This window comes from Ranitomeya imitator, chromosome 5 (genome assembly GCF_032444005.1).
Source record: "Ranitomeya imitator isolate aRanImi1 chromosome 5, aRanImi1.pri, whole genome shotgun sequence".
NCBI lineage: Eukaryota > Metazoa > Chordata > Amphibia > Anura > Dendrobatidae > Ranitomeya > Ranitomeya imitator.
The window spans coordinates 125,896,663-125,911,689 of NC_091286.1; the positions used below are offsets into that span (position 1 = coordinate 125,896,663).

Consider the following 15,027-nt stretch of genomic DNA (forward strand, 5'->3'; position numbering starts at 1 on the left):
ATTTACATACATGCGGTCACTTGCTGACTAGACATGTGTGGCCTCAGTCAATGAAAATGAACTGAGAGAGTCCGGGCACGTCTAGCCAGAATGTGGTCAGAAGTAAACAAATCACATGCTTGTGCTGACATGACTGTCCACCGGCAAGGGAGAATCCTAAAAGTGTGCAGTTGTGAGAATTCAGAAGCTGCGATGTCAGGATTCAGCTCTGCAGGTTCCAGTACTCGTCATTGGACACTTCACTCACATGCGACTTTCATACTTATGGTCCTGTGACATCAAGCTTCTCTTCTGCTTCTCTCAGTTTTTCACGGAATATTGAGAGCATTAGGGAGAAGAGCTCGTTGGTACATAACTAAGTGTGCAAATCACATATGTCCTGGGGGGTGGGGGCGCGCCAAAATGAATTCTTGCCTCGGGTGCCATAAACCCTAGATACGCCTCTGCCAGCAGCAGTCCATTCCTGAATGGCCTTTTCTTAACATTCCTTTCAAGGCTGCAGTTATCCCGGTTGCTTGTGCACCTTTTTCTACCACACTTTTTCCTTACACTTAAGTTTCCATTAATATGCTTGGATACAGCACTCTGTGAACAGCTAAATTCTTTAGCAATGACATTTTGTGGCTTTCCCTCCTTATGGAGTATGTCAATGACTGCCTTCTGGACATTTGTCAAGTTAGCAGTCTTCCCCATGATTGTGGAGCCTACTGAAACAGACTAAGGGACGTTTTTAAACACTTAGGAAGTCTTTGCTCGTGTTTTTATTATTATAATTTACTGAGATAATAACTTTTGGGTTGTCATTGGCTGTAAGCCATAATCATCAACAATAACAGAAATAAACATTTGAAATAAATCACTCTGTTTGTAGTGATTTTATATAATATATGAGTTTAATTTTTTTATATTGAAGACCCGAAATAAATTAACTTTTTGATAATATTCTAATTTTGTTTGTAGCACCTGTATGTTTCAGGCTTGGAAGTCCTTAATCATAGCATGAAGATGCTCATGCAGCATAATAGGTTCCTTGTTGCATGGGTCCATAATATTGCGCATATGGACATTTATAGGCTTTTACCGACTTCCATATTCCTCAAAGTTTATATGAGGCATGGTCCATACAGTGGCATATTGGAGTTGTAATTCTATAGAAGCATACACTGACATATGGAGACAACATACAACAGAAGTGCAAGGACTTAAAGGGGTATTTTCATCTCCAAGATCCCACTATGTAGTAGGTGTAATAGTAATAAATATTACTATTGCTGGACCTTAGGTATCCATGCTTACAACCACTAACATAGTGATGGTTAGTTAGCTAGCTGCTAGTGAACATAACCATGGATACCCAAGATCCTGCAATGCCTGCACATGGGGGAAAGACATAGCGAATCAGAAAAACTATGCTACATTTCTAATTGGAGGTATTTGCTAACAGGGCTGCCACTAGAAATTTCGGGGCCCCATACTGGCAAAATTTTCGGGGCCCCCTTGAAACTCCGCCCAGGCTCCACCCCAGCCCCGCCTCCAGGCTCCACCCCACGAACTGTCCACAGTCCCACCACTCTCTCTTGGAAAATCTCCACTTCTCACCTATCACACATTGACAGTTCCCATCACCAGATCACACATATAGCCGACAGCTTTTGTTTTGGCCAAAAGATTTTTTAAGCCGCCACCACAACAAGGTAGACACTTTTGGCCGGGCCCTACTCTACTGTAACCTACTAAATATTTGTTAAAATATGCAATACAATTTAGGTATATTTTTATTATTTTTCAATTTTTAAAATGACCTATAATACTACATACAAGGAACAAATACCACAACACTATGACCAGATGACATATTACCACCACAGTGATCGAATAATATAAAATACAAGGAACAAATACCGCTACACCATGACCAGACCACATATTACCTCCACATCATGACCAGACCACATATTACCAACAATGACTGAATACTACAATACTGATCAGTAATACAAAAAAAACCCACAATACTATCACCATCAGTGCCATTATGCACAGGAGATCTGTAATTAGTAAGCAGTGTCTGTGTACAGGTAATACAGTGATCACTGGTGACATTACACACAGGAGCTCTGTATATAATGTATAGATAATACAGTGATCACTGGTGACATTGTACACAGGACCTCTGTATATAGTATACAGTGTATAGTGTAAGTGTATAGGTAACACTGACTCACCAGTGACGTCTCTAGGTGAAGTCCTTCATCTTTCATCCAGCACAGACCGCCATCACTTTATCCAGCCAGGACTCGTCTCTGCAGGAAATAAAACAGTTATCTCGAGTTCCGCTTGTAGAACACATTACTTAAATTACATTACACCACATGAAGAAGGCAACATAGTATCACTCTACACAGTAACAGGACCGCCCCCCCATTTAAAACAGTATACTCAAAAAATAAAATAAATACATCACTGCAATAATAATATCCCTTAATTAGCCCCTATGGTAATATTCGCCATCCTGGCCACCGTGTGTCTCATTTCAGGCTCCAGCCATATGTTCTCTCATCCTGCCCTCATGAGTATCCATTCTACCCCATATGATCTCCCCATCCTGCCCCATCTGTCTCCATCGTATCCATCCTGCCCCATCTGTTTCCAATCCTGCACCATCTCTGTCCAGCACTCTGCCCCATCTCTGTCCAGCACTCTGCCCCATCTCTGTCCAGCACTCTGCCCCATCTCTGCCCAGCACTCTGCCCCATCTCTGCCCAGCACTCTGCCCCATCTCTGTCCAGCACTCTGCCCAGCACTCTGCCCCATCTCTGTCCAGCACTCTGCCCCATCTCTGTCCAGCACTCTGCCCCATCTCTGTCCAGCACTCTGCCCCATCTCTGTCCAGCACTCTGCCCAGCACTCTGCCCCATCTCTGTCCAGCACTCTGCCCCATCTCTGTCCAGCACTCTGCCCCATCTCTGTCCAGCACTCTGCCCCATCTCTGTCCAGCACTCTGCCCCGTGTCCAGCTTTCTGCCCCCCATGTGTCCAGCTTTCTGACCCCCATGTGTCCAGCTCTCTGCAAATCCCCCCCCCCCCCGTGTCCAGCTTTCTGCCCCGCCCCCCCCTGTCCAGCTTTCTGCCCCCCCCCCGTGTCCAGCTTTCTGCCCCCCCCCGTGTCCAGATTTACTGCCCCCTCTGTGTCCAGATTTACTGCCCCCTCTGTGTCCAGATTTACTGCCCCCTCTGTGTCCAGATTTACTGCCCCCTCTGTGTCCAGATTTACTGCCCCCTGTGTCCAGCTTTACTGCCCCCTCTGTGTCCAGCCTTCTGCCCCCCGTGTCCAGCTTTACTGCCCCCCTGTGTCCAGCCTTCTGCCCCCCGTGTCCAGCTTTACTGCCCTTCTGTGTCCAGCGGCCTTCTGCCCCCCCCCCCCCCCGTGTCCAGCTTTACTGCCCCCCTGTGTCCAGCTGCCTTCTGCCCCCTCTGTGTCCAGCTGCCTTCTGCCCCCGTGTCCAGCTTTACTGCCCCCGTGTCCAGCTGCCTTCTGCCCCCTCTGTGTCCAGCTGCCTTCTGCCCCCCTGTGTCCAGCTGCCTTCTGCCCCCTCTGTGTCCAGCTGCCTTCTGCCCCATCTGTGTCCAGCTGCCTTCTGCCCCCTCTGTGTCCAGCTGCCTTCTGCCCCCTCTGTGTCCAGCTGCCTTCTGCCCCCGTGTCCAGCTGCCTTCTGCCCCCGTGTCCAGCTGCCTTCTGCCCCCCTGTGTCCAGCTGCCTTCTGCCCCCGTGTCCAGCTGCCTTCTGCCCCCCTGTGTCCAGCTGCCTTCTGCCCCCGTGTCCAGCTGCCTTCTGCCCCCCTGTGTCCAGCTGCCTTCTGCCCCCTCTGTGTCCAGCTGCCTTCTGCCCCCGTGTCCAGCTTTACTGCCCCCCTGTGTCCAGCTGCCTTCTGCCCCCTCTGTGTCCAGCTGCCTTCTGCCCCCGTGTCCAGCTGCCTTCTGCCCCTTTGTGTCCAGCTGCCTTCTGCCCCATCTGTGTCCAGCTGCCTTCTGCTCCCCTGTGTCCAGCTGCCTTCTGCCCCCTCTGTGTCCAGCTGCCTTCTGCCCCCGTGTCCAGCTGCCTTCTGCCCCCGTGTCCAGCTGCCTTCTGCCCCCTCTGTGTCCAGCTGCCTTCTGCCCCCTCTGTGTCCAGCTGCCTTCTGCCCCCTCTGTGTCCAGCTGCCTTCTGCCCCCCTGTGTCCAGCTTTACTGCCCCCCTGTGTCCAGCTGCCTTCTGCCCCCTCTGTGTCCAGCTGCCTTCTGCCCCATCTGTGTCCAGCTGCCTTCTGCCCCCCTGTGTCCAGCTGCCTTCTGCCCCCTCTGTGTCCAGCTGCCTTCTGCCCCCTCTGTGTCCAGCTGCCTTCTGCCCCCTCTGTGTCCAGCTGCCTTCTGCCCCCTCTGTGTCCAGCTGCCTTCTGCCCCCTCTGTGTCCAGCTGCCTTCTGCCCCCTCTGTGTCCAGCTGCCTTCTGCCCCCTCTGTGTCCAGCTGCCTTCTGCCCCCTCTGTGTCCAGCTGCCTTCTGCCCCCTCTGTGTCCAGCTGCCTTCTGCCCCCTCTGTGTCCAGCTGCCTTCTGCCCCCTCTGTGTCCAGCTGCCTTCTGCCCCCTCTGTGTCCAGCTGCCTTCTGCCCCCTCTGTGTCCAGCTGCCTTCTGCCCCCTCTGTGTCCAGCTGCCTTCTGCCCCCTCTGTGTCCAGCTGCCTTCTGCCCCCTCTGTGTCCAGCTGCCTTCTGCCCCCTCTGTGTCCAGCTTTACTGCCCCCCTGTGTCCAGCTGCCTTCTGCCCCCTCTGTGTCCAGCTGCCTTCTGCCCCCCTGTGTCCAGCTGCCTTCTGCCCCCCTGTGTCCAGCTGCCTTCTGCCCCATCTGTGTCCAGCTGCCTTCTGCCCCCCTGTGTCCAGCTGCCTTCTGCCCCCTCTGTGTCCAGCTGCCTTCTGCCCCCGTGTCCAGCTGCCTTCTGCCCCCTCTGTGTCCAGCTGCCTTCTGCCCCCTCTGTGTCCAGCTGCCTTCTGCCCCCGTGTCCAGCTTTACTGCCCCCCCTGTGTCCAGCTGCCTTCTGCCCCCTCTGTGTCCAGCTTTACTGCCCCCCTGTGTCCAGCTGCCTTCTGCCCCCTCTGTGTCCAGCTGCCTTCTGCCCCCCTGTGTCCAGCTGCCTTCTGCCCCCTCTGTGTCCAGCTGCCTTCTGCCCCATCTGTGTCCAGCTGCCTTCTGCCCCCCTGTGTCCAGCTGCCTTCTGCCCCCTCTGTGTCCAGCTGCCTTCTGCCCCCGTGTCCAGCTGCCTTCTGCCCCCGTGTCCAGCTGCCTTCTGCCCCCTCTATGTCCAGCTGCCTTCTGCCCCCGTGTCCAGCTTTACTGCCCCCGTGTCCAGCTGCCTTCTGCCCCCTCTGTGTCCAGCTGCCTTCTGCCCCCCTGTGTCCAGCTGCCTTCTGCCCCCCTGTGTCCAGCTGCCTTCTGCCCCATCTGTGTCCAGCTGCCTTCTGCCCCCGTGTCCAGCTGCCTTCTGCCCCCTCTGTGTCCAGCTGCCTTCTGCCCCCTCTGTGTCCAGCTGCCTTCTGCCCCCTGTGTCCAGCTGCCTTCTGCCCCCCTGTGTCCAGCTTTACTGCCCCCCTGTGTCCAGCTGCCTTCTGCCCCCTCTGTGTCCAGCTGCCTTCTGCCCCATCTGTGTCCAGCTGCCTTCTGCCCCCGTGTCCAGCTGCCTTCTGCCCCCTCTGTGTCCAGCTGCCTTCTGCCCCCTCTGTGTCCAGCTGCCTTCTGCCCCCCTGTGTCCAGCTGCCTTCTGCCCCCTCTGTGTCCAGCTGCCTTCTGCCCCCCTGTGTCCAGCTTTACTGCCCCCCTGTGTCCAGCTGCCTTCTGCCCCCTCTGTGTCCAGCTGCCTTCTGCCCCCCTGTGTCCAGCTGCCTTCTGCCCCCTCTGTGTCCAGCTGCCTTCTGCCCCCGTGTCCAGCTTTACTGCCCCGTGTCCAGCTGCCTTCTGCCCCCCTGTGTCCAGCTGCCTTCTGCCCCCCTGTGTCCAGCTACCTTCTGCCCCATCTGTGTCCAGCTGCCTTCTGCCCCCTCTGTGTCCAGCTGCCTTCTGCCCCCTCTGTGTCCAGCTGCCTTCTGCCCCCTCTGTGTCCAGCTGCCTTCTGCCCCCTCTGTGTCCAGCTGCCTTCTGCCCCCTCTGTGTCCAGCTGCCTTCTGCCCCCTCTGTGTCCAGCTGCCTTCTGCCCCATCTGTGTCCAGCTGCCTTCTGCCCCCCTGTGTCCAGCTGCCTTCTGCCCCCCTGTGTCCAGCTGCCTTCTGCCCCCTCTGTGTCCAGCTGCCTTCTGCCCCCTCTGTGTCCAGCTGCCTTCTGCCCCCGTGTCCAGCTTTACTGCCCCCGTGTCCAGCTGCCTTCTGCCCCCTCTGTGTCCAGCTGCCTTCTGCCCCCCTGTGTCCAGCTGCCTTCTGCCCCCCTGTGTCCAGCTGCCTTCTGCCCCATCTGTGTCCAGCTGCCTTCTGCCCCCCTGTGTCCAGCTGCCTTCTGCCCCCTCTGTGTCCAGCTGCCTTCTGCCCCCGTGTCCAGCTGCCTTCTGCCCCCTCTGTGTCCAGCTGCCTTCTGCCCCCCTGTGTCCAGCTGCCTTCTGCCCCCTCTGTGTCCAGCTGCCTTCTGCCCCCCTGTGTCCAGCTGCCTTCTGCCCCCTCTGTGTCCAGCTGCCTTCTGCCCCCTCTGTGTCCAGCTGCCTTCTGCCCCCCTGTGTCCAGCTGCCTTCTGCCCCCTCTGTGTCCAGCTGCCTTCTGCCCCCTCTGTGTCCAGCTGCCTTCTGCCCCCTGTGTCCAGCTGCCTTCTGCCCCCCTGTGTCCAGCTGCCTTCTGCCCCCCTGTGTCCAGCCTTCTGCCCAAACCCCCCCCTCCCGATCGCCGCTCTCCGCTCTTAATAGAAAAAAAAAAAAGTTCTACTTACCTGCCGCGCTCCTCTCTCCACGCAGCTGCACTGTGCACTCGCCGGCGACTGACAATGACGTCAGACGCCGGCGACCTGCACGCTGCGGCTGGCGGCTGTTAACTATTGACGTGCGGGCGCGGGCCCGCATGTCAATAGCGTACAGCTGCAGCGCCGGCCGCCGCTAAGGGCCCGGTTCAGCCTGCGGCTGCCGGTAGGGGCCCGGTGAGCAGGTAAGAGGGGGCCCGATGCGGGCCCCCTCTGCTCACCGGGCCCCTTACGCCAGTCACGGCTGTAATGCCCTGATGGCGGCCCTGTTTGCTAATATTATTATTATACCTACTGCATATTGGGATAGGAACTTTGAGATGGCAATAACCCTTAAAGTGCCTTTATGCAGCTCTGTGCACACTACATTGCCATTTGTATTAGGCATAATAATTATAGCCATATACTAAAATGTAATATATTCCATAGTGCTCAAGCCACATTTCAAATAGGGATATCGCCAATAGATGCTACTGTGCAAGTGCTGCCACCAGTGGCATTTAGCTGCAGTCAAATTTTATTTTCCCCTCCAACAAAATGGTGCCTGCACTTGCACAGTTGCATCTCTCAGAAAGCAGCAGATGCTACTACGCATGTGTCGCCGCCATTTTGCTATAATTATTTTTTTTCCCAAAGATCACAATATGAACTGCACAAGTACAGTATTTAAAATTCCTGAGGCAGTGCACTGAAGGCCTATTATTTAAGCCCATAAAATGAATGAGAACAGAGCAGCAAATAAAGCCCCACCCCGGAGCACGAGAATCCCATTAACTGAAAACTGCAAATAAATATTAAACAACAACCACAAGACAGATTTCATAAATCAAGGTATCATTTTAATCTGTATAACAGCGCCAACCTGACCATATAGTTTACTTAGCAAAATCTTGAAGTCAGTTTCGCTTTAAAGAGGTTATCGTTGATTTTGCTTATTTTTCCCTATGGGGCTAACAATTTATAGACAAGTAATTGTTAACTACCTGCTGTTGGTTCAAAGTGATCACGGATCGCTCCTGCTGGCTAGTCTGCAGTTTCATTTGACTTAACATCAATGGAGCAGCTCTCTTGCCAGCCTGCTCTATTGACAGGGCATCACTGCCAACGACATGCTGATTGACAGCTAGCTCCCTACCATTAGGCAGATGGGAGTTGACTGGCAATCAGCATGACAGGTAGTAAAGTTATGTTGATAGAACGGAAGAGAAGAAGCTGCTCACTCAAAGTGAAGTCACCAGAAGCCACAGTATCACCAGTAGGAGCAGTCTGTCACCACTCTAAAGTGGCAGAGATTGGCACTGGCACGAAAATGCAGCTCTCTAGCAACTTTCTGTTCTGCTTGCTCTTTTAGCAATCACCTACTTGTAAGTTATTGGCGCCATAGGCAAAAATAAGCAAAAGTTCCAGATGATCCCTTTAAGCTTGGCTCATTTTGTTCAGGTATAAAATGCCCTTATACTTCAAACTGCACAGGCCCCCTTTTTAATTTAAGTCTGTATGAGGTCCGTTTTTTAAGGGATGCCAATACACAGGCTATTAATATTTAATATCAAGCCACAACGGTTGGTTTAGCCTTTGCTGGTTTGAATTTATGGGGGAACCCAATGTTATTTCTTTTCTGGGGGTCCCCCGTAAACTCACCAGTAAAGGCTAAGCAAACAGCTTTGAGCTGTTATTACTTGCCTGAAAATATTTTGGGATATTGTCCCTTTTCCCAGATTATTAAGAGCAGCCCCCAGTCATGGGCTTTTCCTCTGCTAATTATGAAAATTACATAGGAGTCCATGCCATTTTTTAAATGTAATTCTTAATTTTACACAGGATGCTGGATACAACTGTCATCATTGTCACCTAGTCGCGCTAATCTCAGAGAGACCAGGCGACAATGATGAGAGCTGCCTTCAGCAGCCGGCGCCTGGAAACAGCTGCTGCATAGCTTTTCCCAGACGCCGATATATAAAGAAAACGACACTGTATGATGGCACACACACATGGTATAATAGCCTCTACACTGAATAACGGCCCCCACACTGAGTTTCCCCTCCCCATACTAGTCTTCAAATTGAATAATGGTCCCCATTGTAGTCCAATCTGTATAATGGCTCCCACATTCTGTCTTAGGCTATGCTCACACTATCAGTGTGTGGTCAGTATTTTACATCAGTATTTGTGAGCCAAAACTAGGAGTGGAACAAACAGAGGAAAAGTATAATAGAAACACATCACCACTTCTGTATTTTTGACCTACTCCTGGTTTGGGCTAACAAATACTGATGTGAAATACTGACCAAATACTGATAGTGTGATCATAGCCTTACACTGTATAATAGTCTCCATACAATATGATGGCACCCAGGATAGGCCCCAAACGTTATAATCGCTCCCATGCTATATAAAATGGCCAACTTTATGGAGACCTCACATTGTAGGGACTACTGTGGAGACCTTCATACAATGTATGGGGGCCCCCATACTTTAGGATGCTCCCACAGTCACTCCACACATTTTAATTAAAATAAAAAAAATCACCTTCAAAGTGCCAGACCATGCACTGGACATCAGAGTCCCTGCATCACCCTGCCATTCTGTAGACCGCATGCATAAAAGAAACCTACGGTTTACAGAAAGGAGAGCTGTAGTGCAGATAGATCATGTCTTCCTGTTCTACTGCATAGCTCAGCTTAGTTGGATTGGTGTTCTGCACATGCCGATATAGTTAAGGTTGGCGGTAGCTCCTGGTGGGCCCCTCGGAGCGCCTGCTCCCTCAGTGGCTATGCTACTGGAAGCACTATTTAATTATTTTAAAACACATTGCCTTCCCTTGGCCTGCTTTCTTTAAATCCAGAATAGCCACTGTAACATTCTTAGTAGGTTCAGGTAGTCTTCATTATGGTACATAGACTTTCTTTATCTGAGTGGTTGCGATTTCCCCGCAGTGACCACAATGTCTGGCTGGTCACAGCTTACCTCAGTAAAATCAGGCCTTTGGTGTGGATGCCAGTAGGTGTAGAATATTATTCCGTAGGGTCGGTAGGTGATCCTAGTCAATTTTCTGAGTGGCTTTAAAATATTACATTTTAAGATCCACATAAACAAACAATGTAAGATTAATCATTCAGCTATGAGAATTTTAATTTTTATTCAAAAAAACAATACAAAATGTAACACAAACGTGATACAGTATGTGAAAAACTAAAAAATGGTTTACATTTATGACATGCATGGGTTTTTACACATGTATAGAGATATAAAACAAATTGTGAACGGGTTGTCCCCCTTTGCCTATTTTTAGGCCAAAGGGTTAGCAATATGTAAAATAAACTGAGCTTTAATGTCTCTGTTGATTGGCTGAAGCGCTGATATCGCCACTGCAGCTTGTCAGGGACTTCAGTGGCTCAGCTGAAGCAGACGGAACAAGCGACTGAACAGCTGATTAGGTATAGTGGTCACGTCAGCAGCGCAGCATTACTGGAGACCAGAGCCACAGATGGACTTAAGGAGAACAAGTAGAGCAAGGGCAAGTAGAGCTCAGTTTGTTGTTTTTCTTATCCCTGACCCTCAGAACTAAAGATAGGGGAAAGAAGACAACTTTACCATTTTTGCCAAAGTGTGCCCAATCAGCTTTTAATTGGATGATGATTACATGGCTCACATTATACTCTTTTCAGAGAAAAGCATAGTTGAAGTATCTAGTCCAAGAGGCAGGTTCCCACCAACTTCTACCAGTCTGTTCAGTCAGATGGACAGCCCTCTCCCTATACACATTTAGTCCAAGAAGCAGGTCCCAGCTATAAACACACACAGGGAGAGAACTGTCAGTCTAGCTGAGCAGCCTAGAGTCAGTGCATCTTGTAATAGGCACATTGTCCCAGCCATGCTTTCAACTAGAGGTTTTGGAATAAACAGTATCCCCTTTCTAATTCATGGTGCCTGTGGTTCAGGTAGCATGAATCAGCTGACAGGTTTTCTGTAAAACACCACCATTGGGACCACCAACTAAGAAATACATAAAAGGATCATTGTGCTAAGACCTCTGCCCATTAACTATGCATTATTGAGGACTCTCCTAGCCATGTTGAATACACAAAAGTAGTCAGCTCCTAATCCCCTCATGTGTTTTTTAGTTGCTACAGACACTGATTGTAGTGAGGCAGCAGTGCTCTCATGTGTGCCCAAGGCGTGAACAAGAATGTCTAACCTAAAGATGAGGACAAATCCCATTCACTGGGCATTAGCAAAACAGTGCATTCTCTTAGGCAGTTTATGCAGCACCCATTCATCTATATTGGCAAAAGCTCTGCATGTGCAACAGGTGATCAAAGCCCCATATATAGAAGACCATATTATAGCTACGTAGAACCTCCAAGTGGTACGGAGCCAAGATAGGGAAACCAAATAGTTCTACAGCTACCTATGTAGAATGGAGAATGATACAGCGTTACTGGGATTGGTGAGATTATAGTACTGACACAATCAGTGCTCAGTGACATTAATCCAATCAGTCAAAGTGTTATATTTGGAAAAAACAAAATTTTAATAAAACAATGTGTCAATAGTTAGCATCAAGTGTTCAACTGCTTAAGCGTGCAGTGTCACAATAACCACAGCATTTAAAGTAATAGGATTTTAAGTGTACAGCAATTTTTGTATGTGCATAACCGCTAACTCTCAAACATCACAAGGGATGCAAAAACTAACTTTCTGCCCTTGAAACAAAATCATGACATAAAAGGAACAATAACCTGTGTCATGATCTTATTACCTCTCAAGATTCTAAAACATGAGGGGTTTTTGAAAACATGGTGCTATTACGAGCAATGAAAAAACAAACAAAAAACAAGCAGCTATTTTTCTTCTCCCATTTTAAATGAGTTACCCATCTAATGTAAGTGTGGTGGAGATAAAATATTGTATGAATAAATATTTGAGTGTAAATAGTCAGGTTTGGGATTTTTTTCCTAATATCGTTCCTTTTTATTAAGAGCTCTTTGAAACATCTATACTAGTTTTAATATTCAATATATAAAATTTTAAAAAAAAGTTTGCAAAGAATAAAACAAGTTGAAAACTTTTAGTTGCATTTATACATACATAAAACAGCCACAACATGTCACATTTCACTTGTTGGGTTCTTGTAAGGCACTGCAATTCTATAAATACGGTCAGAAGCTTTATGAACGACTGATCATGGTCTCAAAGGCTTATATATTGTTTAAGGCTTTAGTCACAGCAAGGACAGCAACAACAGAACATCCTGCGGCATGGATGCTTTTTCTTGTACTCTACAGCTTGTTTGATTTGAGTCTTTGCTGCCCCAACATAATCTTTTACTTTTTCCATGTTCAATTCAACAACATTAAGCGTCTCAGCCTGCTCTTCAACCAATAAAGCCATCTGCAAGAAGAGATCATGGACCTCTTTTATACGGGTCTCAAGCTTTATGAGCTCCTTGTGTCGTGTTTCTATTTCATTCAGTGCTGATCGTGCAACTTTAACATCAGAAAGAAGATTTTCAGAGAAGACATCCCATTTCCCATGTTCAATCATATCTTCAATCTGGTTTCCAGAAACATCTTTCCCCATTATCTCAAGCTGACGTTGGATTCGAATTTTGCAATTCTCCCGTTGAACCATCTCTGCTTCATTATATTCGACCATGGCTTGCTGGAAAGCACGTGTAAGGGTAATATACTGAGATTTGGACACACGTGCTATAACTGAACTTTCCCCATATTTGCTATCAGCATCTTCACTGAGGTTTTTGAGGTTCTGGAGTCTCCTGTGGATACCTTCTCCCCGTAGCTTAATGTCTTTCGCTATACTGTTGGAGTCCCTTTTTATGCTGCTAAGGCGACGCATAGAAGTAAGAAAGCGTGTTGTCTGCTTCCCCAAACGTTTCACATCAACCTTTAACAAGTGGTTTTCCGTCCGAATGAGTTGCATTTCTCGGTACAGGACTTCTAAAGAATGGTCAGTTTCAAACATAGCAATGTCTTGTGCAATGTTCTCATCGCTATTCTCAACATATTGACTGTGAAGTCTTGCATATTCCAACAGCTCACTGAGACGATCCTTCATGATGACTGTGAAAAAAATAAAGAGATCTAGTAAATATTGGCAAAAAAATAATGAATACATATACGTTCTATAAACTACTCTAATGACCAAGACATTACTGCATACAATTTTGTGCTGCAGTGTTTAAGTAGACCATAATTGAACCAAAGCGGGTACAGAGAAGAACAACCATTGCTGTTAAGGTAATGAGAGAACTGCAATACCAAGACAGGTGTCATGATCCAGTCTGGGTTTTGCATCCTGTCTGCCCTTTTCCCGGGCTGCTCATTTCAAGGGTTAACTTTGCTCTGCCTCATTCTGTGTTTGGGTTTGCCATTTAGCTTTGCTGCATCCTGCAGACGGTATCAGTTATATTTTCTGCCTACGGCGTGAGTATCTGACTCTGGTAGTACCCAGATTGGTCCTGCTGCGCTTTCTGACCTTGCCTGGGTCTATTCCTCCTTCCCAGGACGTCTTAGTGATTCCTTATTGCTTTTGGATTTCCTGGTGTTTGACTCGGCTTTGACTCTGACTTGACTTTGCCTCTGGTCCCTGGTACTTCTGCCTTTTGTCTGGTATTGACCCTTTGGCTATCCACTGACTCTGTGCTTGTTTTTACCCTTTGTACTGCATGACAGTCTAGGTTTTGACTTTGCTTGTTTGCTGCCACCTGGTTGTAGCTTCGCTGCAGCACTGCAGGTCTGCCCTTGCAGACTTGTTACTATCCTTTCACTCTATTGCCATCTAGTGGAAGTTGTGGTTACCTGCATAGCTGCAGTGTGACAACAGGTTATCAAACTTGGGGTCATTCAGATTATAAGAAGATCGCCCGTAAACCTTTGTGTTTCCAATGTACAAATATATGATGGGACAATAGAGAAAACTTTCTTCAACTAGGCCTACTAGAAACTAGAAGGTTTAATCAAAAGGATGGATTTTTTTTTCAAGAAAGTAATCTATCACAGGTTATAGGTACTAGATTCTGTGATGTGACATTGATCCAGGGAACTGGTCTGATGCCAAATGTGGAGTTGGGAAGGAATTTTTCCTCTACTATGGGGCAATTAGGATCAGCCTCTTGGGTTTTTTGCCTACCTCTGTGTTGCTGTAAGCCCCGGAAAATTTCTAGTCTCACACTGGCTAGTCAGGCGTATGCAATTACGAAATTATTACTCACCCCTTTTCCTATGAATAATCCAGCCCACCCCTCTGCATCGGCATCGGTGTTTGGGTGCAGTCATACTACCATATTTCTCACCCACGGATCGCATTGCAATCCTTGGACTAGCTGCTTGCTCTCCTGATCCGAGCATAACCGCATGTATTACTATGCAGCTTTCATGCTCAGGTCAGGAGAGCTGATGGCCAGTCCAAGGATTGCAATGCGAACAGGCAAGTAATACAATAGTCTGACTGAAGCAATGACACCGATGCAGAGGGGTGGCAGGGAGTATGGGCGGAGAAGGGGTGAATGTTAATTATGTGGCTATAAATTTTCCCAGGCTTACAGTAATACAATGAGGCAACGTACAGCAATAAAAAAGTAACATATCCTGAAAGAGCTGCCCAAGCCCTGTTTCGGGATACTATTAGTTTCTGTACGGAAAAATGATCTGACAGATTCCCTTTAACCTTACAAAATATGAAACATTGCCCCAATTAACAGCTAAAAGATAAAGCACATTGCTAAAGTTTCTGTGACTTCCTTTTTAAGTCCTAAAGTGTGATCAGCTACAGTGGTGTCACAGATGTTAGGGTGTGAGTAATTAACCGTGTCTTTTTATTTTAAAAGAGGTTTCTTATAAGCACTAATGCCATAGCTTTTTTACAGATGGCTAGGGTGAAGGTGCAATGGCTCTTTTGGCCTTTGCTCCCAAGTTACCAAGTTAGTATGTGCAGCAGGGTCTAATAGCATTTAGCACTACGACCATCAAAATGTAGCACGCAGTGTACAAACAATATGCCAACAAAAAAACAATGTTTGAAACAAAAGATAAAGTCTGTATTCTG

The 15,027-nt window shown here is 48.3% G+C and overlaps 1 protein-coding gene across 2 annotated transcripts in view; it reads right to left on the reverse strand.

The window, feature by feature from the left end:
• Window positions 1-10,082: 10,082 nt before the first annotated feature.
• Window positions 10,083-15,027, reverse strand: part of STX11 (syntaxin 11) — an 86,144-nt gene continuing 81,199 nt past the window's right edge. For both annotated transcript variants that reach the window (XM_069769126.1, XM_069769125.1), the window contains exon 2: window positions 10,083-13,043. In XM_069769126.1, coding sequence (XP_069625227.1) covers window positions 12,181-13,038 — 858 coding nt within the window. In that variant the 5' untranslated portion in view covers window positions 13,039-13,043 and the 3' untranslated portion in view covers window positions 10,083-12,180. The remainder of the gene's footprint in view (window positions 13,044-15,027) is intronic.